The 25095-nt window shown below is 44.0% G+C and overlaps 1 protein-coding gene across 4 annotated transcripts in view; it reads right to left on the bottom strand.

Moving 5' to 3' along the window:
• Positions 1 to 816: 816 nt before the first annotated feature.
• DNAAF11 (dynein axonemal assembly factor 11) overlaps positions 817 to 25095 on the bottom strand; it is a 78985-nt gene continuing 54706 nt past the window's right edge. For 2 of the 4 annotated variants that reach the window (XM_045453652.1, XM_045453651.1), the window contains exons 11-12: positions 8191 to 8276; positions 817 to 1417 (exon numbers count right to left, since the gene is read on the bottom strand). In XM_045453652.1, coding sequence (XP_045309608.1) covers positions 1240 to 1417; positions 8191 to 8276 — 264 coding nt within the window. In that variant the 3' untranslated portion in view covers positions 817 to 1239. Of the gene's footprint in view, positions 1418 to 6984; positions 7363 to 7783; positions 7838 to 8190; positions 8277 to 25095 lie in introns of those variants that run through there. The other 2 variants (XM_045453653.1, XM_045453654.1) reach the window with 2 other exon arrangements.

The raw sequence follows: 25095 nt of genomic DNA, 5'->3' as shown, positions 1-25095 counted from the left end.
TAATTCCTTGGAGACCCAGAACAGCAATGTGGTCCACGGTCAGGGTGAGTCTGTTTGTATTTCGGCTGGGGAGAGACTGGGAGGGGAAAGTTTTATTTTGAACCTAGCCAATTTAGTTCCTTTATATTTTCTCTAAACGCTGCTTAAAAATGGACGAATTATTTGTGTCTTTTGTCTTGCAGCTAAAGGCACTAGTGGAGACTTTGGCATTCCGCATGGAAATCTCCTTCCCTAAACCTATTAGGGCAGTGGGTACACTTACAATGTTTCCATGTTACCCCGGGCAACAGCTTTGCTAAACTCTCTTCCCGTAGGTAAGGTAGGTCTCCTTTCCTCCAGCACCGAAGAGCACCTTCCTCTTTCTCATGAGCCCTCATGGCAACCTCCTCAAGGCTGAGCTCAAGGTAGAGCTGCTGTGACCTTCTTGTGGCCGATAGAGGCACCCTGCTCGGCTGTCCCCAAGAGAGAACCCGCACGAGGTGCGCAGAGCACCCCAAGTCTCCCACTGCGGCCACCACTCTTTGGGCAGGTGGCTCCCAGCCAAGGACTGAGTGTGGCCGGGGGGTAGCTGGGCTCGACCGTCTTGACCCAACGGGCTCGTCCTCTGTGGACAATCCTGCACTAGAGCGCCTGTCTTCTCCGAGCTGTGTGCTGCCCTCCCAGGCTCCATTTAGCCCACTAGACTTCCACCTGCTTCCCTCTCGTTTTGCAGCTGTCAAGCCCGTACCTACAGCCTTAACGGCTTTCGCTTCCTACTCCTGCCAGCTCTCCTCCTCCTCACCCCAGGCATTACCACCAGTAATCACGAGAAGAAAATTGAAACACCGCTAAAATCATATTAGAGCATTCCGATTTGATCTGAAATTACAGTTTTAACTTCTGAGCTTGACCAATTTGCTGAAGCACCGATTTAATAATCAGTCCTTTTATCTCCGACTTCGTCTCTCTGCATTAGTAAACAGTTCTGAGCTGAAAAATCAGCGTCTTAATGTAAGAGTTCTATGATTTCCTGAACGTTTGTCCTAGCCAACATTTTCTTATAGGCAAATGAGCTGTAGCATGTTAAGGTATGCACTTGAACGTCAAACTGGTGTAAGAATATTACTGCATAAAGTAGAAGTGAGACACTGGAGTAGTGATGGTGACAAATAACTCTGTGTTTACCCCAAACGTGGCATACTACGCACTCTGCACTGAGGAAAACGGGATCGGGTGGGTCCGTCCACCTGGCCTGATGTTTCAGATCAACGGGGGCACTTCAGGGTTATCTTCAAAGTCTGGAGCTTCCTCACTTGGTATAATTTTGGGTTCACGTCGAACTCTTCGGGGCGTGGGGTTTTTCTCTTGAACTATGTTAGCCACATCAGGGAAGGAACGCTTGCTAGGATCTACTTCTAATTTCTCAATTCGCTTGCTTCTACAACAGAAAAAAAAAAAAAGGCAAGAGGAAATTGAGAGATGTCATTTTAAATTAAATTTCAAGTAGACTCAACTCATTCATTCATTCATTCATTCAGCAAACATGGGCAAGTGCTCTCCTTAGAGCATGGAGACAATAGTAAGAGACTGTCCCGGGTTTCAAGTAGCTTGGAACCTTGTGGAAGCAGGAGTCTGACCTGTGGAGAAGTAAAGTGCTGATGCATGGGCAGCTGGAGGGGAGGTCGGCTGAGAGGCTCTGTTCACCTGAGAATCTTTATTTTTTTTTCAAGATTTTTAAGTAATCCCTACACCCGATGTGGGGCTCGAACTCACAACCCTATGATCAAGCAATGCATGCTCTACTAGCCAGCCAGGTGCCCTGCACCTGAGAATCCTTAAATGATACTACAGCAGGCAATCCCCGCAGCCTGGGTCAACAGTAGAATCCCTGTAGGCAGGTCTTATGTAGGCTCAATGTAGCTAATCAGCCTCCTGGTGATGCAGACAATCCAGCCTGTGTGCTTTTTGCAGGGGCGTTTGTATAAGTTCAGGTGCCTAGAAATCTCAGCCCACCAGTTTCCCCCACAAGATCCCACCCCTGCTGTCGGCACCCAGTTCTTTCAGCAATGGCTATGTGGAGACAGGACAAGAAAGATACCCGTATTGCCGTCATTAGAAAATTCTAGATAATACAGGTCACTGGGCTGCCGCCCTGTCAATTTTGATCTGTAGGCCTGGGATGGGGCCCAGTACTTTGCATTTATATAAAGCCCCCCCCCCCCCCACCTATCCCCCAGGGATACTGATAATCAGTCAAATTATTTTGGAATCACTGCCCTGGTCACCCGGCCAAGCATTCAGTGGAATACATTAAGTGCCTCCCAGATTCTAGACACCAGAAATCCCATGGTCTGTGCAAATAGGACGTTTCCTGGTGACATCTAACAGTGCAGCAGAGAGCTCGAATAGAACATTTATCACATTATCATGTAATCGTCTCGTTACTGATCTGTTCTCCCCATTAGAACCAGCATTCTTGAAGCAATTATATTGTCTTTTTCATCTTTGGCATATAGCATTTGTGAATACTTGTTAAATAACGAAAAAAAAAAATACTCTACTACGGTGCAATCATGAAATTAAATCAGAAACTGTCTCTGACCCAAAGAGAATCACAGCCGGTCTCATCCGGGAGCCCCACACTGATGTCCTCAGACCAAATTTAGGCAACAGACACAAGGTATTGGGAGGAGGGGGGGGTCCGACTTTCTCTGGAAAGTGTGAACCTTCTGTTGTTTTACGGCCCATCCCCCCTCCTTTCTGTCAGCCACTTAGCCCTTGAAGGCACTTGAGGTTTCAATTCTTCTCAGAATTTTGGCGAATGCACACGGACCCGCTGAAGGACAGTATCATGGATACGAAGAGTATAAAGTGTAAATTTTCCAAAGACCCAGGTAGTACACTGTAAACTCTGAAGGAAATTCTAGTTTTTGAAGACCTACATTACAATCATTATTAAATATGGCTCTGCTTTTTAATTACTGTGCTCTTGTTTAAAAGGCTGCCATATCTATGACTTAATCAAGTAAATAGCGAAACCCGACTGTTATAATTATGTTGACTTTGAGGAAAAGCAGCGTCTCTCCTCATGCCTGGAAGTCCAGGCATGTATCTCTCGGGCCATAACGTCTGGATCTTCATAATAAAGAGTGAACTCAGCCCAGATGCAGTTCTCCGCGGCTCACCCACTTCAGATGTTGTGAGGAATAATTTGCACGCAGGACTTGAATCGGTCATGAGTCTCCGGGTAATAAACAGTGAGCCCATAAGGCCGGGAGCCCCAAAGGATCACACTAATCCCAAAATAAAGAGGAGAGGGCCTTTTCTCCCCTACTGTTTCCTCCCTTAATGTCAGGCACCCGACGTGACTGTTTTACCCACCACCTGTCTGTCAGGGCCAGAACCTCTGGAGTCTAGTCAGAATGACCGGTTGGGCAAAATGAGTATTTTCATCAATGGTGGAAGAAAGAAAAAAAAAAAAAAAAAAAAAAAAGACTAAAATCACCAGGCATAACACATCAGAGATTGAGTCCTTCTACTAAAGAACACAAGGAAAGAACTTTCTTCTGGTAATATGGTGGGCTAGCATACATGGACCAAAGATTCCCACCTCCCACTGAAAACCCTCGGGAGATCAGGAAAGATGTGATAAGATGATAAGGAACCACGAGGGCAGGATTCAGTAAAAGGAGGGACCAGAGAGGAAGTGGGTCCCTGAAGCCACCTTTGGCCTGAAGGCATTTGCTGAGCCCCTAAAGTGGTGCTTTGGTCTTGCTGGCCTTGCGGAGTCTGGGAACAGAGGTCAAGGTCCTGAGCATGCCAGGTGCGCAGTGACGGGACGCCCTCTCCCCTAGAAGGCTTCGCTCTCACATAAGAGTGAATGAACAGTAAACCCGTTGTGCCTGCCCCTGCGGGCACTGTGAGGGAAGTAGGACAGAGACGGGCTGGGCTGTCACCACAGCTGGGGTTTCCATGGGTTTACAGCGGCCACAGTTAAAACCCAGCCACCTTGAATTTAGCGTAAAGTGGTTCTGAACGGGCAGGGTCCTCAGGTAGCGTCTGCCCCAGAGCACAGGCCAATGCTCTCCGGGTGAGCACTTTTCGGGCCTCTGAGAAGCCCCTAGACTATCTTCTAAGAAATTTCGGGCAGCTTGTAGTAACAACAAACAAGCACTCAAGGAAAAAGGGCACTTAGCGTGAGAACCGGCAGAAGCAACAAGAACGCGAATAGAGACGAGAAACTTCAGATTTTGAATACGACAGCACGGATTATGAAACCAAGGAAATGCTTCAGACTTAACACTATAATGTTGAACTTTTCCTCTGGGATCGGCAAGAAGACAGAGACGGTTGCTGTCACCTCCCTCCCACTCCGTCCTGGTGCCTTTCCCTATGCACTAAGGCAGGAAAACAAAAGGAACAGGATTAGGAAGAAAGAAACTCCATGTTCTCTGTAGGTAGACAGAAAATCCAAAACAACTAACAAATGAATAAAATAGTAAGAGAGATCAGCAAGGCTGCTGGGTACAAAATCAAACACAAAAGTGAGTTATGTGGTGGGGGTGATACAAACGCTGTGAATATATTGAATCCCATTAAAAAGTTGTACACTTTTTAATACTCGAGACGATGAATTTGATGCGATATGTATTTTACCATGGCAAAAAATTAATCGCAAATCTATATCCTAGCAACAAAAGCATAGTTATGATAGCATCAAAATATCACACACCCAAGAAAATTAATACAGTATGTGTATATTAAAAAAAAATTTTTTAGTGTTTATTTGTGAGAGAGAGAGAGGGAGGGAGGGAGGGAGGGAGAGCACGAGTAGGGGAGGGGCAGAGAGAGAGAGAGGGAAGACACAGAATCCGAAGCAGGCTCCAGGCTCTGAGCTGTCAGCACAGAGCCTGATATGGGGCTCAAACTCATGAACTGCAAGATCATGACCTGAGCTGAAGTCGGACGCTTAACCGACTGAGCCACCCGGGTGTCCCCAGTATGTGTATATTTTAAATGAATTTAGACATAAACCTGTGGCCTTCACAAGAAGTAACTCAAAATGGATCACTGGCCTAAACACAAAAGGCAAGACTGCAAAACTCACAGAAGGGAGCACAGGAAAAGAGCTGACTGACCCTGGGGGCGGGCGATGCCGTTGTAGATACAGCAGCAAAGGCACGAGCCCTGAAAGAAGTCATCGGCGAGCTGGATTTCGTTAAATTTACAAACTTCTGCTTCATGAAAGACAATTTTGGGAGAATGACAAGACAAGCCACAAACTGGGAGAAAACATCCGATGAACAGCTGTTATCCAAAACATACCAAAAAACCCTCTTCGAATGCAACGATAAGAAAGCCGTGTGATTGAAAGAAGGGCCAAGGATCTTCACAGACACGTCACCAGGGAAGATGTGCAGATAGCAAATACACGAATGGAAAGAGGCTCCAGACCATTTGTCAGGGAAATGCATTTGTCCAAGTCCATGGAATGAATAACACCAACTTTGAACGCTAATGCCCACTATGAACTTTGGGTGATAACGACGTGTGTCAATGTAGATTTATCAGTTGTAATAAATGTGCCACCATCATGGGGAGATGGGGATAATGGGGGAGACTGTGTATGAGTGGGGGCAGTGGATATATGGAAAATTCCTGTGCTTTTAGCTCAAGTTTTCTGTGACCCTAAAATTGCTTTAAAGAAGAAAGTCTACTAAAAAAAAAAAAGACCTCGTGAAGAGAGTAGGAAGATGAGCCAAAGAATGGGCCCAAATTTATCACTCTGGCTCTACTTTATGATCTTGGGCAAATTAATTTCTTTGAGACTCAGTCCATTAGGAATAACAGGATTTCTCTGGTGGTTATTTTGAAGATGAAAGATAGGTGATGGATAGTATCATGTAGCACAGAGGAGGCACTCGGCACTCAACAAACCCATCCCGAGTGAGGTATGTGTCCCTCCTTGATCATACATACAGTGTCACAGGACCACAAGAGTTCACGGCATCGGTGACCTGCCCCACAAAACATGATCTCCTCCGGTCCCAAGGAACGGAACCTTACTCCACTGATCTTCCCCTCCGGTCACTCTGTCTCCACAGCATGAGGAAAGGGCCGCTCTGGCTACGAAAGGATCGATGGGCCTTTTCTGGCCCTCCCGGCGTATCACTGTGCCTACCGTCTTCCCATCCCTCAAACTGACAACCTGCCTGACCTCATTCCCACGTGCGGCCTTCTTAGTTCACGGGATCGCCCAGCCAGAGGCTGAGGTGGTGTGGATGGTCAAGTCCGTCAATGACTAAGGAGCACGCAAACAACCTTCACACAGACATGTTAAGTGTGGCTGCAAGGTGATTACTTCTCAGTAACAAAAATGAAAACAGCTTTACGGGGCGCCTGGGTGGCTCAGTCGGTTGAGCGTCCGACTTCGGCTCAGGTCATGATCTAGCGGTCTGTGGGTTCAAGCCCCGCGTCGGGCTCTGTGCCGACAGCTCGGAGCCTGGAGCCTGTTTCAGATTCCGTATCTCCCTCTCTCTCTGCCCCTCCCCCACTCATGCTCTGTCTCTCTCTGTCTCAGGAATAAATAAACATTAAAAAAAAATTCAAAAATGAAAACGGCTTTGCAAACAGACCGTAGGAAGTACTACCATAAAGAATTGTGCTAAGACATCTCTAGTCCTCAAGTGTCATCACCGTAATGGGGATTTTCCCGGGGTCTGAAGACCATCTTCCACACTGGCTGCCCTTCCCTGATCCTTCACAAATGGGAGTCACACTCCTTTCATGTGTGGATGCTGTTGGGGGGTAATTATGACCATGAATATTCATGCTAGCAGAATACCCTTGAACCTCTATAAATTACACTAATCTGGGAAATAGGAGACCAACTGGTCTCCAAGGTTAAAGCCAGCAACCCAGCTTTCAGAAGGAATTCAACTCCGTACCCGTCGTTCAAACAAAGCCCACGTTCGAAAGTCCACAAAACTTCCACAGTTGACTCGGGATGTTATGAATGCCTGACGGCTTCTATTATGCAAGACATAAATATAGCTCTCGTTCAGGTATTTTTGTAATGATAATTTCAGCATATACATTTGTATCACAAAGATAGTTTGCCTCGGTTCAAAATAGATTTTGCCATCTGGACGGTAACAGTCTGGAAATCACGACAAGTGGAAGGAAAGTCGAAAGGCCTGGGATTGTGCATTCGAAGGAAGCACTGAAATAATGAGAGCTTTGTCCCAAATGCTTGAAGGGATGCCACTGGTCACAGGTACTGAGCTTCGTTCTGAGGGCATTCAGGACGCACCGCCAGGATCTTCAGTTAGGAATGAGGAGAGGCTTCCTGTCACTGGGGGAGTACAGAGAGCGGGAGGGGTCCTGGTGTGGAAGAAGCTGAACCAGAGGCTCGCAGATGATCTGGGGGTAGGAGGTGGGCGGGAGGGCACATGATGGGGACTCTTGGTCCTGGCAACCCTGAGAGCTTTAGAAGCTCTGAAGTGACATCCGAGCCATGAAAGGGTAGCGTGAGCAGCATTCGACGAGGGTTCAGCAGGGCTGTCCCAACGTGTCAAGACTACCTGACCTTCAGGCATTCTAATTTTTTGTAATGTTTACTTATTTTTCAGAGGGAGAGACAGAGCACAAGCAGGGGAGGGGCAGAGAGAGACAGGGAGGCACAGAATCCCAAGCAGGCTCCAGGCTCTAAGCTGGCAGCACAGAGCCTCACGCGGGGCTCGAACCCACGAACCGCGAGATCATGACCTGAGCCGAAGTTGGACGTTTAACCGACTGAGCCAGTCAGGCGCCCCCAGACCTTCAGACATTCTAAACTTCTCTCCCTCATTTTGCCCATCTGTAAACCGAGGATAAAGATGGTGAGGATTAAGTGTGTTACTATGGGTGAAGTACACACGATACTGCCTGATAGTAAGTGCTCAGCAGATGTTAGCAGTCGTTGGTGTTGACCTCACCACTCTCACCATTATTGACACAAGAAATTGGGGCCTGTATGCCCACAGATTTGATTTTTAGGGATCAAGAGCCCTATAAATCCAGAGTCTAAGTTTTGGGAATAGACATGAACATTCACAGCGTGAATCATCTGTAAATGCTAAATAACTGTATCTTTGAGGAAGGTGCATTCTAGCCACCAAATGCCAATGAAGAGAACTATAAGGAAGCTTCCGACGGCTGGGGAGGTGGTACCTTTGGTTTGTGTGCTCTCTGCTGCTGTCCGAGGGACTCGTCCCAGACTCTGACGTTTGTCGCCAACCTGTGATGACTTCGTCTACCTAAAATAAAAATATAACACACACTGAGTGGTGCATTAGTCTTGGACATATCCTCAAAAATATACAACATTTTAAGTTTTGCTACATACGCCATGAAAGAGTCTAACTGTAAGCCCCTGCATGCGGTATGAGAAGGTTATATCACAGACTGGATCTGTCTTGCAAAGCCACAAGCTATCCTTCATTTGCCAAAGGCCAAGCAGGGGGGATATGGTGAATTAATTCACATAACGGATATTTTCTGAGAGCCAGAAACCTGCCAAACACTGCTTGGGGTGGTGGGGATTTAGGCGTGGTTGAGACACTGCCTCTGAGCAGCTCCCCTCCTCCACCTCCACCTGGCATGTGTTGCAGTGGAAAGCAGGCTGAGCTGGAGGTTCGAATCCCTCCCTTCCCAGCACACTGGACCCCCAGGTCATCCTTCATAAAATGAAGGGATGAGATATGAGCTCAAAGGCCCCTTTGGGTATGAAAAGCTCTGTAATTCTTCCACTTTTTTTTTCAAGTTTATTTATTTATTGGGGGGGAGGAGCAGAGAGAGAGGGAGAGAGAGAATCCCAAGCAGACCTCACGCTGTCAGTGCAGAGCCCAAGGTGGGGCTCGAACTCGTGAACCTGTGAGATCGTGACCTGAGCTGAAATCAAGAGTCGGACGCTCGATCGACTGAGCCGCCCAGGCGCTCTTTCTTCCACTTCTTTTAGGCCAAATAAGCTCAGTGCTAAGCATGTTGAGGTCTCAATAAATAAAACTGACTGATTTGATTCAATGAATGTATAGTGAAGATTATTCGCACCCAGCACCTCCTACTAGAAAGCTCAAAGATCTAAGACTATGGGGGCAGAAGAGAACAGGTGGCCACTTACTAGACCCTGACACGATTCTGGACACATGCCTGCCTATCCTAGGCAGTTCATGTGTTTTATTTCACCCCCACCTCCCAGTATAACTATAAGACAAGGATTATTTATAGGCAGAGAGAAGGAACTCTCCTCATGTTGTTTTGGTCCGCTGATCAGGATGGGGGCTTCTGCCTTTTCTTTCCTTTCTTTCTTCTTCTTCTTCTTCTTTTTTTTTTTTTTTTACAAGAGACAGAGCATGAGCCGGGGCGGGGTGGGGGGGGGGGGCGGGTGCAGAGACAGAGGGAGACACAGAATCAGAAGCAGGCTGCAGGTTCTGAGCTGTCAGCACAGAGCCCGATGCGGGGCTCAAACTCATGAATGGTGAGAGATCATGACCTGAGCTCAAGTCCAACGTTTCACTGACTGACTCACCCAGGCGCTCCGGCCTTTTATTTCCAGGGAGGAGAAAGATCTGGAGCGTGTACATTCCTCTCTCCATCCTATTCATCCTAATCATTTCCCTTTCTTTGGGGAGGAAGTGCTTTGTTGACTGGCCCCATCTCACCGGTGGGCAGGGTCATTCCCCTGCAGGTGAGGGACACCTGCTGCCCTTCCTCTGTTGGGCCGGAGACTTCACATGCTGCCCAACAGCGAGAGGATCCATGAGGACACAGACTAGGCTTGGGCTGTGAGGGTCTGGTCACCACTCCTACCCCCACCTGCTGGCTCGGGCAGGCTGCACTCACCATCTCCGTTTGGGAAGCGAATCGGAAGCCCCGAGGTAGCCTCAATTCTAAACCAGATTCTCCAATCCAATCTTTACCCAACTTCTGCATCAGGGTGCTGGCCAATTAACCAAATTAATAGACCGGGTCGTCGGTTTCCCATTAGGGGCAGAGAGAGAGAGAGAGAGAGAGGGACAGAAGATCTGAAGCAGGCTCTTGAGGGGACAGGCAGCAAGCCCAATGTGGGGCTCGAACTCATGAGCCACAAGATCATGACCTGAGCCCAAGTCGGATGCTCAACTGACTGAGCCACCCAGGTGCCCCTAAGAACCAGTGTTTTAGATAGTGCAGAGTATATTTATCTATCACATTTGACAACAATTCAATCCATGTTTGTATGTGTGATTTTGTTCCGCTCCCTTACACAGAGGAACACGCACACAGGCTTGCCTTTCCCTCCCCATAGACCTCACGGGAGGGCCCGTGTGCGATGCAGAAGGGAAAGATCTGCTGAAATGACACATTTCAACCTATGTACTGGACACCCGACCAGGAAAAATACCTTTAAGTACCACAATGGCGTGTGCAATGGCCAGACTTTTGCTGAGACTCTGGGAGGAAGGAACAATGGACACTGCGCGTACTAAAGACGCTAAATTTCAGGTCCAGAAGAGTTTGTTCGGAGACATTTTAAATTTTTTTTTTTTTTCAACGTTTATTTATTTTTGGGACAGAGAGAGACAGAGCATGAACGGGGGAGGGGCAGAGAGAGAGGGAGACACAGAATCGGAAACAGGCTCCAGGCTCCGAGCCATCGGCCCAGAGCCCGACGCGGGGCTCGAACTCACGGACGGCGAGATCGTGACCTGGCTGAAGTCGGACGCTCAACCGACTGCGCAACCCAGGCGCCCCTGTTCGGAGACATTTTAAAAGAGAGAGTTCCAAACGAAAGAGGCCACACAGTCAAGGACCACAGACGAATGAGGGGTAGTCGGCAGAACACAAACTTGTAGAATACTGTGGGGGAATCAGCAACTCAAGCCACCAGTGCGATATTTACTGAATACTTAAAGGAGGTAATTCATGGAAAGGTCTGCCCAATGAAGCAGATTCTATCATCGTCAAACACAGGTTTTGGGGGGAGGAGGTTAATCCTAAAATGTTTTATTTGCTATGTTTTAAAATATATTAATGTTATAATTTTGTTTTCCGGGCATTTCTTGCCGGCTAATGACTGATGCTGTATTTTCGGATGTTAACGACGGTAAGGTATGAATGTTAACACTCTTTGAATACGAAAACTTGATTGGTTTTTGTCCTTTTCTTTAACAGAATTAGTGTGATGGATTCAAATATTTCCCCCTCCTTCCTGGCCCATCCTTAACGAGACGGAAACACTTTTTAGGTGCTGTTGAGTCCAGTTCTGGCTTGTTAAACCATATTAATATCAAAGACGAAGGAAAAGATAGATACGAGGGGGCTAAACAGTCATCTCCAGTCAAGGGGAGCAGAGAGAGGCCATAGATGTTAGGGTGTTGGGAACTGGCACCTTCCTCCTGCAGTGTCTGAGGGAGACCAAAGCATCTCTGGGAGACGTGGTTGTGCAGAGCATAGTGTCCACTAGAATCTTCTGCAACGATGGAAGTGTTCTGTGCTGTCCGACATGGGGCTCCTGAACATTTGAGATGTGGTTAGTGCACCCGAGCTACTGAAGGTTTGATTTTACTTAAATTGAAGTAATTTTAACTGCCCAAGCCAGAGGGAAGGGAACATGATTACAGTGAGCCCCAGATGCATAGGTGGGCTTCCGATTCTTCTTCGGGGTGAAGGACGTCCATCCACACCAGTTACCCCTAATTCACCTGTAGTCCTTGACTCTGTGGCCTTTTCGGTTCTGGAACTCTCTGCTGCTTCCTTGACGTGCCTGGGACCTGGTACTCTTATGGAAGTATGAGAACCCGGAGCCTGTGTTCCACTCTCTCTGATCACTGTGGGGTCTAAGGTTGCTCCCCAAGCCTGACTCAGGACAACTCTAAAGGACCTTGTCAGCTGCAGAGCTCGCTGGGCGTCGGCTGAGGTCTTTGTCAGGCCTCCACGGCAGCTCGGTTTTCCCCTTTCCTGCTCCTGGCCCCTTCCCTCCTGCTCACAGGCAGCTGCCTGGGGGGCGCTCCCTCACAGGCGCCCTGCATGCTCCCCTCCATCTCAGACCTGTTCCTGGGGAGCCGTGGCACCTTTGCATTTTTAAAACTTTTTTTGAATATTTTAGTTACATTAAACGAGGCCAATGCTAGTGAAAAATCATTAAAATGTCAGTTTTAAGAACAAAGCTCTTGAGCCAAAAGTACAAATTTTGTATTGCTTCATGTTGTAAACGCACTAAAGAGAATGGGAGCATGTGCATAATTAGAGTCTTAAAACACCCCGTTTCTAACACTGTTATTTGTCACATAATAAGCTCAGACAAAGATACTCTGTGTTTATGGAAATGCAAATAGCATCACAAATTTGGAACTTCTCTTCACAGGGAATTTGCTGTGCACCAGAATCTAAATGTGTTTCTTATTTTTAAGAGATATTTTCAGCTTATTTAGTTCCAAAGATTCTTTTAAGTTTAAAAGTTAGAAGGAACTAAGGAAGCAGCACGAAGAAAAATATTAACACCAACATTCATATCAACGCCAAAATTCATCTTAACGCCAGTATTTATATTCACAGCAGGTAAAACACTTCCAATGAGCTCTGACTTTCCCCAGCAGAGGACCACGAGGTCCTGCAGTAGTGACCACTGTCTTCCTACCACACCCACAGCACCAGCATCGTTTTTCCTCTAGGAAGTGATGGTCATTAACATTAACCATCTTATTCATTTGCACTAAGTGTGTTTAGGGATGACTGATGGACAGCTGTAAGGGCCAAAATATGTTCAATAAATTAGATCAGGGGGACTAATGGTTTCCTGAATCCATAGAAAGAAATGTAATCAGCTTCCTGAAAATTCAATTGTGGGACAGGCACAAAGGTACAAATTAACATTTTAATGATGTGATATTACTTTAATTCTCACAGAGTCATGTGATTTCGTGCAGCTGAAAGTTGGGAGTGGACATGGAGGTAAGAACCAAGTCTCCTCTACAGAAGGCAGAAGTCGCTCCTAAGGCTTTTCCGCCAGATGACTTTCCAGTCTTTGCTGACACAGTACCCTGGGATGGCGTCTCATGACTTCCTGAGGCAGCACTCAGCGCAGAGACAATCTACCTCTACTTATTTTATTATTTTGTTTTGTTTTGTTTTATTTTATTTATTCCATTTTATTTTATTTATTCTATTTTTATTTATTTTATTCCATTTTATTTTATTTAATTTATTCCATTTTATTTTATTTATTTTATTCCATCTTATTTTATTTATTTTATTCTGTATATTTTATTCCATGTTATTTTATTCTATTTTATTCATTTTATTTATTTTATTCCATTTTATTTTATTTATTTTATTCTATTTTACTTTATTCTATTTTATTTATTTTATTTTATTCCATTTTATTTTATTTAATTTATTCCATTTTATTTTATTTTATTCTATTTTATTTATTTTATTCTGTATGTTTTATTCCATTTTGTTCATTTTATTTATTTTATTCCATTTTATTTTATTTATTTTATTCTATTTTATTTATTTTATTTTATTTATTTTATTCCATTTTACTTTATTCTATTCTATTTATTTTATTTTATTTTATTCCATTTTATTTTACTTATTTTATTCCATTTTATTTTATTCTATTTTATTTATTTTGTTTTATTTATCCCATTTTATTTTATTTATTTTATTCTATTTTATTTATCTTATTCCATCTTATTTTATTTATTTTGTTCCATTTTATTTTATTTATTCTATTCCATTTTTATTTTATTTATTTTATGTGCCTTGAGAACTTGTTTGGAGTTTCTAGCAGGGAATTGCAGCCACTCCTATACTCTTGACTAAAGAATGATCCTCCTCTGTCAGGGAAGGTCATTTTCTTGGACTGAGCAAAGCTTTGGGAGGGACACACCTGGAGCAGTGAGGGAGGAAGGGGACACCTGCCTAGCTGGCTAGATCAGCCAAACCAACCCTGGTGATCAATGGGGTGACAGATGTCGTAGCCAGATCACCCTCACATCCATTTTTTTTTTTTACCGTAGATTATTTATTTTTTTGTTTCAAGTTTTTATTTAAATGCCAGTTAGTTAACATACAGTGTAATATCAGTTTCAGGAGAATTCAGTGGTTCATCACTTCTGTACAATACCCAGTGCTCATCTCAACCAGTGCCGTCCTTTATGTCCATCACACATCTAGCCCATCCCCCTCCCACAGCCCTCAGTTTGTTCTCTGTTGTTAAGAGTCCGTTTCATGGTTTGTCTCTCTTTTTCCCCCGAGTTCATCTGTTCTATTTCCTAAATTCCACATATAAGTGAAACCATATGGTATTTGTCTTTCTCTGATTTATTTTGCTTAGCATAATACACTCTAGTTCAATCCACATCATTCCAAATAGCAAAATTTCATTCTTTTTGCTCGCTTAGTAGCATTCCATTTTATGTATATACCACATTAAAAAATATAACTTATTGTCAAGTTAGCTAACATACCAGCGTATACAGTGTGCTCTTGGTTTTGGGAGTAGATTCCCATGATTCATCACTTACATACAACACCCAGTGTTCATCTCAACAAGTGCCCTCCTCAATGCCCATCACCCATTTTCCCCTCTCCCCCACCCCTCCATCAACCCTCAGTTTGTTCTCTGTATTTAAGAATCTCTTACGATTTGCCTCCCTCTTTGTTTGAAACTATTTTTCCCCTTCCCTTCCCCCATGGTCTTAAGTTTCTCAAGTTCCACATCACACACTTGGGCTGATGAAAACTTGGGCTGAGTGAAAACATAGGATATCCGTCTTTCTCTTCCTGACTTATTTCACTTAGCATAATACTCTCCAGTTCCATCCATGGTGTTACAAATGGCAGGATTTAATTCTTTCTCATGGCCAAGCAATATTCCATTATATATAAACCACACCTTCTTTCTTATTAGGAAACTGTCTAAATCCGGGGACTGGTTCTTATTAGGAAACTGTCTAAATCTGGGGACTGGTCATCAAACTTATTGTACGAATTTATTGTCGATGGACACTTGGGTTCCTTCCATGTACAAAATGTACAAACATTTTAACAAAATGCTTTAACAAAATGTATGTGCTTTAACAAAATGTATGTGGTTGCTTTACCAACTACAGAAATTACTAAGACAATGAACCAAGACTACATGTGCTGTGTAAATTATAGTAACCAGACGCAAGGGAGAGAGACCCAGCTCTCGATCCTTTAGGTTGAACCACAGGAATTACCAATATCTGACCATTTTTGACCTACAAAACAGTGATTTTACATGGTTCAACTTAACTGTTATTTATATGAAGCTGAGTAAGAATGAGAAAACAATCGCTCCACTTTAGATGAAGGCTTGCTATCGTGGTAAATTAAGAGAGCAAATGGACAAAGAAAATGGAATCTAACCAGAGATGTTCATTGAAGAACAAAATATAAAACAATCCATCATTTAATTTTTTTCTTGTGAACTTACCCTGGTTTCTCAAATCACAGTATTTAGGAAAATCAGAAGCAAATTTCTCTTTCTGTTGGATTTTTACTTGGTACCACAGTTTCAGCTATTGCCTCTATTAAATCTTCTCAAGAAATATTTACTGAGCATCTATTATGTGCCAAACATAGGAGCAAGTGGTAGATATGGAAGGATAGGTTAAAAAATTATCCTTGATCATCTCATGAGAGATAAAGACACATTAGCAGTGAAAATGCATTGAAGGAAGTATAATTGACAGGTATGTGTGTACATTAAACATGGAAGCCCAAGGGAAGGGGGGATGTGCACCGGTGACATGGGGAAGGCTTACTGGAGGATGTGAGGTTTGATGTGAATTTTAAAGAATAAGGAGGAATTTGCCAGAAGCTGGAGATTATGTGGTACATTCCCTACATCAGAACATTCCAGAGAGAGACAGCAAGCCTGAACAAAGACAAGAAGGTAAATGACCACATAAACTAGCACAGAATATTGGGCAGATAATAGATGGAAAAAAGGCTGAAGACAGAGGTCAGGTCTTGAGAGACTTGATTTTAAGGTGCTTGGACTTCGCACAGGAGGTGACAGAGACTTTGCTGGGTTTTTTTTTTTTTTTTTCCTTCAACTCAGCTGAAGGGGCAATATTCTCAATACACTCTTATTTTCATCAGCCCGAGTGTGTGATGTTAACAAAAATATTAAGTGCAGTGGCATGATGGCTTTTGAAAGAAAGTGTTTCTTTTGTCGCTAGGTAAAAAATACACTGTTTTGTTTTTGTTTTTGCCATTACAGCTAAATTGCTTTCTCCTCACCCCAAACTTCACTCTGAAAATACTACTGACATGGAGTCTTATTAGGAAACTGTCTAAATCTGGGGACTGGTCATCAAATTTATTGTACGAATACGTAACATGCGAATTATTGACTAACTAATCGGCTCTTCCGGGCTTCTGTTGGTCTGTCCACTACGGATGTGTACGCGTTTCTCTGGCTTCCCGCTGTCCCACATAACGTAGGTTTTAGACTCTGCATTCAGGGTCCCCTGGCACCCACACACCCTCTTAGAAGGCATCATTTACACGAAGGGCAATCCATTATTCACAATTTGCCCCAGAATGGGAGAATAGGAGAGTTAAATGGAGATTTTTCCCTTAAAAGAATTTACCAGTAATAATTGGCTTTCGTACCCTTCGGGCCAGGCCTGTGCGGTATTTTAACGAGGGTGTGATGTGGTATCCAAACTCACAATACACATACTGAGCCTGCGTGCAGTTGTGTCCGTTTGTTCTCCTGTCTCTGCTCTGCTCTGGAGAGTTCTGGGTCACGTGGCTCCCAGCTGGGCCTGGCCAACAGGAAGCACTGGAGGGAGGCTGGAGAACCTCAAAGGAGGCTCCAGGTGTCTCTCCCACAATCCCTGTCTGCGTGAGCGACTCCACTCCATGGAGGGAGGATCTCCTCCGTGGCTGCCCAAGAGGCCTCTGCGGTTCCGGTTCCTTCCAGGTGACCTGGTGCGTGTTTTCCACCACCACCACCTCCTCCCTCTGTCCTGGGAGAGGAGGGACCCACCTGATGTTACGGCTTTCTGGCTGGTCTTACTCTCCCTCCTTTGGCATCTCGGATCTGCGTTTACCTGTGTAATACATTTCCTGAATTACTCCCGCAAGGTACATTCCTGTATACATTTCCTGTATGCATTTTCAGTGTTTCCTGAGTTTCCATCAGACCCTTAACTGACTTCCTCCGTGTGTCTCACACCTCAGGGTACTTGTTAAGACACACACTTCCACAACATCTAATTAGAATCCTCAGGATAGTGGCCTGGGAATCTAGCTTTTTAACAAGCTCTCTCCAGGTGATTCTGTGGATCGGGGGAGTCTTGAAAACAGTCTTGCTGATCCCACAGCTTCGAGGCTTTTCCGGATGCCATTCAGTTACACAAGCACATTTACGGGACGTGCGATGGAAAGCCATTGGTGGGTTTTAAGCGTGAGAATAAAATGATCTGACTTACGTTTTAAAAAGGTCACTGTGGCTTTTGTATGGGGAAGGAATCAAAAGGTGGAAAGGACAGAAGCAGGGAAACAGGGAGGAGCCTGTATGAGATGGTCCAGCTGGGAGATGGTACTATAGCCTGAACACGGCTGAGGTGGGGAGGCAGAGGTAAGTAACTGAATTCAGGGTATGTTCGGGCGGTAGTGCTGACGACGTGTAAGGGTAAGAGGTAGGTCAAGGATGCCTTCTAACCTTCGACTTGGACAATTGAGCCTACGATGATGCCATTTTCTAGGACAGGGAAGACCGTGGGAGGAGCAGGTCTGCAGAAAGCAATTATGGGTTCATTTGGCCATTTGAAATCAGTCCGGCGGATTTACTCTTTCAGGCGGCTTATGAGTTGGCAGGTGCATATAAAATGTCTTTGATTCTAAAGCCTATGCAGTTTGCTAATATTTAAAGCTCTTATTTTCCAATTAATAACTCTAGTTTGTATTTCCTGTGAGGTTGAACAGCACTTGGGGACAGCATTTTGAATTTCCCAATTGTAGTTAGTGGTTTACTCTGTATTTTATGCTTAATATTATTTCTAGGGACTAGTAATTAAATATAATTTCTGTAATTTTTTCTTTTGGAAATGAGAATAAGCTTTTTGGAGGGTTTTGTCTATTATGAACTTTTCAAATTATCTTAATTATATTGCTCAAATAATAAATGGTCTTACTCTTCATTGATCATATTTATCAAAGACAGAAATGGGTCATAAATCTTCTAGTAGAGCTGACTGCTTATCTGTCCTTATGTTTATAAGAACCTGGGCTTTCTACACTTAAATAATGTACAATCAATGCATATAAGGCCGTGAGTTGGATTTTTATTTTATATAATACTTTTATTACTGTAGAATAACTCTTATTCCATTTTATGCTTCTTTGCTTTAAATTGTCGTGTCTGATGCTCATTTTGCCATAAGTACTCTAAATTTTGCTTGCATTCACTTCATATAGTTTTGTCCATTCTTTTGTTTACGTATCTCCCAGGTCTTTGAGTTTCAGGAGTGTTCTTTTGAGCTGGATAGCATAGTGGATTTTACATCTGTTACTTTCTTACAAATATTCTGATTTTGTGTCTCCCTCCTGGTGTTTTTCCACTCCTAACTGTATTGACTTTTGTTTACATTTATTTTCTGTAATGCTTTGTAATTCACACATTTTAATTTAATTCCACTCATTTTCCCTGAGAATATTTATATTAAATTTCAACATGAACACAGTGCACTGAGAAGACCTAAACGTAAGACCTGAAAATGTAAACATCCTAGAACAAAACGCAGGCAGTAACTTCTCTGTCACTGGTCGTAGCAACACTTTTCTAGATAGGTCTCTTATCCAGAAAACAAAAATAATCTTGGGACTACATCAAAATAAAAAGCTTTTGCACAGTGAGGGAAGCCATCAACAAAACTCAAATACAACCTATGGGACGGGAGAAGACATTTACAAATGATATACCCAGTAAGGGGTTAATACCCCCCCAAAACAAGAAGCTCATACAACTCAACACCAAAAAAACCAACAGTGTGATTAAAAAATGGGCAGAGAGGGGTGCCTGGGTGCTCAGTCGGTTAAACATCCTATTCTTGATTTCTGCTCAGGTCATGATCTCACAGTCATGAGATAGAGCCCCATGTCAGGTTCCGCACTGGGTGTGGGGCTTGCATAAGATTCTCTCTCTCTCACTCACTCTCTCTCTCTCTCTCTGAAAAAAAATACATGGGCACAGAACCTGAATAGACATTTCCATATAGACATGAAAAGATGCTCAACATCACTGATCATCAGGGAAATACAAATCAAAACCACAATGAGATAACACCTCACACCTGTCAGAATGGCTAAAATCAAGAAGATAAGAAACAATTGTTGGCGAGGATGGCGAGGAGAAAAAAGAGCCCTCGTGCACTGGTGGCAGGAATGCAAACTGACATTGTCACTTTGGAAAACAGTATGGAGATTCCTCAAAAAATTAAAAATGGAAATGTCATATGATCCAATAATTTCACTATTGGGTGTTTACCCAGGGAAAATGAAAACACTAACTCGCAAAGATACACGCACACCTATGTTCACTGCAGCATTATTTACAACAGCCAAGATATGGAGGCAACGTAAGTGTCCATCAATAGAGGAATGGTTAAGGAAATATGGTGTATATACACAATGGAATATTACACAGCCATAAAAAAGATGAGATCAGGCCATTGAGACAACATGGATAAGCCTGGAGGGTATAATTGTAAGGGAAATAAGTCAGACCGAGAAAGACAAATACCATATGACTCCACTCGTAAGTAGAATCTAAAAAAAAAAAAAAGCAAATGAATAAACAGACAGAAAGCTGAAATAGACCTATGAATCCTGAGAACAAACTTATGGTTGTCAGAGAGAAGCAGGGTGGGGGATTGGAAAAATTGGTGAAGGGGAGAAGGAGGTACAAGCTTCCAATTTTGGGAAAAGGCACAGCACAGGAAATACAGTCAATGATACTGTCATAGCGATGTAACACGACAGACGGTAGCCACAGCTGTGGTGAACACAGCACAATGTACAAACTTGTCCAGCTTGAGTATAGTTAGCCCTGAAACTAACTATACTCAAATAAAATTTAAAAAGTTAATGGTATGTATTTGGTGGTTGTGAAAGTGTTCATATGTTTGTTCTCCCCTCTCCCAGTTTCCCTGTTTTCATGTTTTAATCTAAGTTTTAAAAATCATACAACTGTCTTTCTTATATCTTCTTCACTACTTCTTCCAAGGAAAATAACTTTCTGACTCATTTTGAAACTTTACTCAAAACATGGACAACTATTCCTATAAGACTATTGAAGTAGTTGAGGAGGGGGATGGTCGCTCAGTAGCAGAGCATTAATGGCGGGGGGGACCTGGGGACTGGGAATGAGAAGCCCTCCTTTGGTTTTCAATGCAAGCAAAACAGCAGGAGGTATTACAGATTCGATCCTAATTCTACACGAAGATATCCCTGGGGAACCTAATGCAGCACAAGTCTTACTTTTTCTTTGCATTTCCGAGAACCTACCAGAGCACACAGTAGGTGATCATTAAAATATATGGAATGGCTAGATGGATGGTAGGATGGGTGGATGGATGGGTGGATGGGTGGGTGGATGGATGGATGGATGGATGGATGGATAGATGGGTGGGTGGGTGGGTGGGTGGATGGGTGGATGGATAGATGGGTGGGTGGGTGGGTGGGTGGATGGGTGGATGGATAGATGGGTGGACAGATGGATGGATGGATGGATGGATGGATGGATGGATGGATGGGTGGACGGATGGGTGGGTGGGTAGACAGATGGGTGGATGGATGGATGGATGGATGGATGGGTGGATGGATGGGTGGGTGGATGGATGGATGGATGGATGGATGGATGGGGGGGTGGATGGATTGATGGATGGATGGATGGATGGGGGGGTGGATGGATGGGTGGGGGAGTGGACGGATGGGTGGGTGGGTGGACAGATGGGTGGATGGACGGGCGGGTGGATGGACGGGCGGGTGGATGGATGGGTGGGTGGATGGATGGGTGGGTGGGTGGATGGATGGGTGGGTGGATGGATGGATGGATGGATGGGGGTGTGGACAGATGGGTGGATGGACGGGCGGGTGGATGGACGGGCGGGTGGATGGATGGGTGGGTGGATGGATGGGTGGGTGGGTGGATGGATGGGTGGGTGGATGGATGGATGGATGGATGGGGGTGTGGACAGATGGATGGATGGATGGATGGATGGATGGATGGATAGATGGATGGATGGGGGGTGGGTGGATGGATGGATGGATGGATAGATGGATGGATGGGTGGGTGGACGGATGGACGGACGGACGGATGGACGGATGGGTGAATGGATGGAAAGATGGGTGGATGGATGGACGGATGGATGGATGGGTGAATGGATGGAGAGATGGGTAGATGGATGGACAGATGGGTGGATGGGTGGATGGATGGGTAGATGGATAGATGGATGGGTGAATAGACAGATAGCAACTAATAGGACTTATAGAAAAGACCCCTAGAGATGCCTGTTCTTGTCTCTTTGTCTACAAATGGGGAAGAGGCAGGAGTTCTATGAGAGCTGCGGCTTCATGCATGCTGGGTTCTGCTGGTGCTGGGCCTACCTGGAGGAAGAGGCATGTGGGGAGCCTTGGGAGATCCCACAGTACAACTATGACACTCATCTCTGAGCCAGTAACATAATTCCAAGTTTAAGCAGAAGGGAAGAGAAGCTACTTAAGAAGAATCTGAGCCTTTTTGAAACTGAGACTTAGGAAGTGAGGGGTGAGGGCAGATCTGGGCCCACAGGTGGTCACGGTCAGTGAGTGGATTCAACAGGGAGAAGACAGGAAGAACGCCCTAAGAAACCCACATCTTTTTTTTGGTCTCTTCCACAGTAATTCACACAGTGCTTTATTCACACTAAGTGCTTAGTAAATCTTTAATGGATTGACTATTTTAATTGATTAATAATTCATTGATTTTTCTAAAGTTTTTCATAATTTGGCAGGAAGTTTTTGAGTTCTAGCGCCTTACTTCCACACATGCTAAATAATTCCCTCATCTGATACAAAAAACTTTTGTATAACTTATTAATGGGTGTAGCATGTCTTTTCTCTACCACCGTTCTACTTAAGTATACACATGGCAGTGTCTTCCCCCATGCCTCATAAGTGATTTCTAAAAATGTCTCATAAAGCTTCCAAACTGCCTAAGTCCATTAAATACCAACCTGCACTGATGTAAGCCACTTACCTGATCTGGACGGTAGAGTAGTTGAATCAGTTACTGGGTAAACAGGACTCAGCAATAAGGCCCAGCCCTATGCCTGAAATAGACTTATTTTCCACCAATCCCACATCAACTACAGAGGAATTGGGTCAGTTGTAAGTTCTCCACCTTGTTACATGTTTCTGGTGTTTATATTTATTAGTTATCCATAATTCCAGTGTTGAACATTTAAAAATGTGAGGTTCAGGGGCGCCTGGGTGGCGCAGTCGGTTAAGCGTCCGACTTCAGCCAGGTCACGATCTCGCGGTCCGTGAGTTCAAGCCCCGCGTCAGGCTCTGGGCTGAGGGCTCAGAGCCTGGAGCCTGTTTCCGATTCTGTGTCTCCCTCTCTCTCTGCCCCTCCCTGTTCATGCTCTGTCTCTCTCTGTCCCAAAAATAAATAAACGTTGAAAAAAAAAAAATTTAAAAATGTGAGGTTCAGAGTCCCGGAAGAGAAAATTATTAATATAAAACTTCAGAATCTATATAATTTTTAATTTGCCTCTGGCATTGGAGGAAGTTTACATTAATCCAAATTCATTGTCGATATTTTAATAATTTCATTCTTTCTTAACTGTGCCCTGATTGACTTTGCTAAGAGAAGCATGTAATTCACTGAGTCTAATGAAAAAGATTTCTTTAAAGACAACAAAATGTTTTTTCTATTTAAAGAAAGGTCATTAACCCACAATATTAGAAAATATATAAATTACCATAGGAATGTTATTTAAAAATCTTTGAACAGATAAAAATACCTATATAAATTAAACATTTTTGAAGTATATTCCATCTCAAACAAGTACATACCTGGCAGCAAAAAAAATTTAAATTTTAGAAAAAATGATCAGAAAAATAAGAAAGATAGAAATATTGGCTATGATCCCAAAGACACCCAAGTAGTCTGAGGAAAATTTTAGAAGGTGCAATTACTGACATTTATATGTAAAATCAATATGACAGTTGCAGAAGACAGCTACATGGCTTTGAAATAAAAGTAGAATAAATCTAACTATCAAACAGTTCCTCCAAAATTCTTTTATACTTGTTAATGCAATCTTATCTGACAGTTCCCCCTGGATGATCATCTCCGCACAACAGCCTAAAATTGAAGACGGTATTTTATTAAGTTAGGACAAACATCAAGGATGATAATGATGCTTCAAAAGCAAAGACAATATCCTTTTACAGTCTTGCAAGAGATAGTCTCAGTGGGAGATATCCTCCATGGACCTGGAAAAGTTCATGGTTTTTCTTGCCAGCAGTAGTTTGGAATTGCTGGGGTGTTTATATCATCCCCTTCCCCCCGCCCCCACCATAGGTTCTCAGGGTCGGTTTATTACTATTCCAGTTTCTTCTCCGCTTAGGCGGAGCTATCCTGAGGTGTTCTGCAATATCTCCTAGAGCTTTCCCCCTGGGGTAGCTAGCTTCATAGAGCGCTCTCTGCTGGCTACCTTCCTTTCCTTCCCTACTTCCTGACCAGCAGTCCCTTACCACTCAAGTAAATTGCCGTACTCACATCCCTACACTAGGTTCCTCTTGGGGGAGACCTGAAATTAAAACAGTATTTTACAATCTGTGTCTCACAATTAAATATCTACAATAACTGTGGCTGTCTGAAGGTTCCCAGCAAGAAGGAAGAGCGGCAACCTGGCAGAACCAGATTCCAAAACACTGGTAGTGTTTCAACCGGATCCCATTCATGTCTCTGTGTGCCTAATTCATCTTTGAGTGTGCACTCGATAGTTACTTAAAAACTACCTATAGATGTGTGTGTGTGTGTGTGTGTGTGTGTGTGTGTGTGTGTGTGTGTATAGTTTAACATAAAATGGTTGAATGGATAGATAGATATTCACATACATATATATGACCAGGCATGGTACTCACCTGAGACTACCTTCACTCAAGTTCAAGGCTCAGTTAGGGCCATTTTGATAGCCATTGAGACAGGCTGCTAGACCTTCTGAAGGGCTGGCTGGCTGCTTATTCACCTTACTCTTAGGTTACAGTCCATCAGAGTCCCCTCTCAAAGTGGGTATGGTTTACCAGAGTCTCCACCCATAGACTTATGCTTTTTTCTTCTCATCCCTGTGTGGCCACTGAAAGCCATTCCTTCTGCATCAGTGGACAGTAACTGTTCACTGCCATATTAGGTAGTGATATTATTCAGGTGTTTCAAATATGCAGTCTACTTTCCTCAATTTTGTTCAGCGTCATTATTGCTCCTGATGACCTTGCTGGCAATCAGCAGATGATGTAGCTCTCCATGTCATTCAGAGTCATGAGATGAGGTGAGATTCCCGTAGGGGATGAGTATACATAGGGAAGAGAAGGGGTCCCAGAGTTGAATGACCGCCACACCCACTCTCTGAGGCCAGGGTACGAGAAAGAACCAGCAAAGCAGCAGGTAGTGGCAGAGGACATCCAGTGAGCAGGAGGACCCAGTGGCATAGGAAGAGAAGCGACTAAAAGTGGTGTATATCTAACGCCAAGTAAACAAACGTTTACAAATGGAGGGACCGATCGTGGTGTAAAAAGCTTCTGAAAGGGCAAATCAGAAGGTGAGGGTTTAGTAACGTGGAGGAGACTGGAGACCTCAAAGAGATGTTTCCACGGAGGGGAGGTGGGGGGGTGTGAATGCCTAGTTGGGGTTGGTTCTTTCTGAGGAAAGAATTGAAGCAGCAAAATACAGATGTCCGTTCCATGAGTTCGGCTGTAAAGCAGATGATGGCACTACCTAGAAGCGGATGGTTTTATTTTGTACCGGTTCGTTTAAAAGAAGGAAGATGTATTTAGCAT

The sequence above is a fragment of the Leopardus geoffroyi genome, chromosome C3 (genome assembly GCF_018350155.1).
Source record: "Leopardus geoffroyi isolate Oge1 chromosome C3, O.geoffroyi_Oge1_pat1.0, whole genome shotgun sequence".
NCBI classification, from domain to species: domain Eukaryota; kingdom Metazoa; phylum Chordata; class Mammalia; order Carnivora; family Felidae; genus Leopardus; species Leopardus geoffroyi.
The sequence above is the reverse complement of the archived record's forward strand: the minus strand, read 5'-3'. Positions and strand labels throughout refer to the sequence as shown.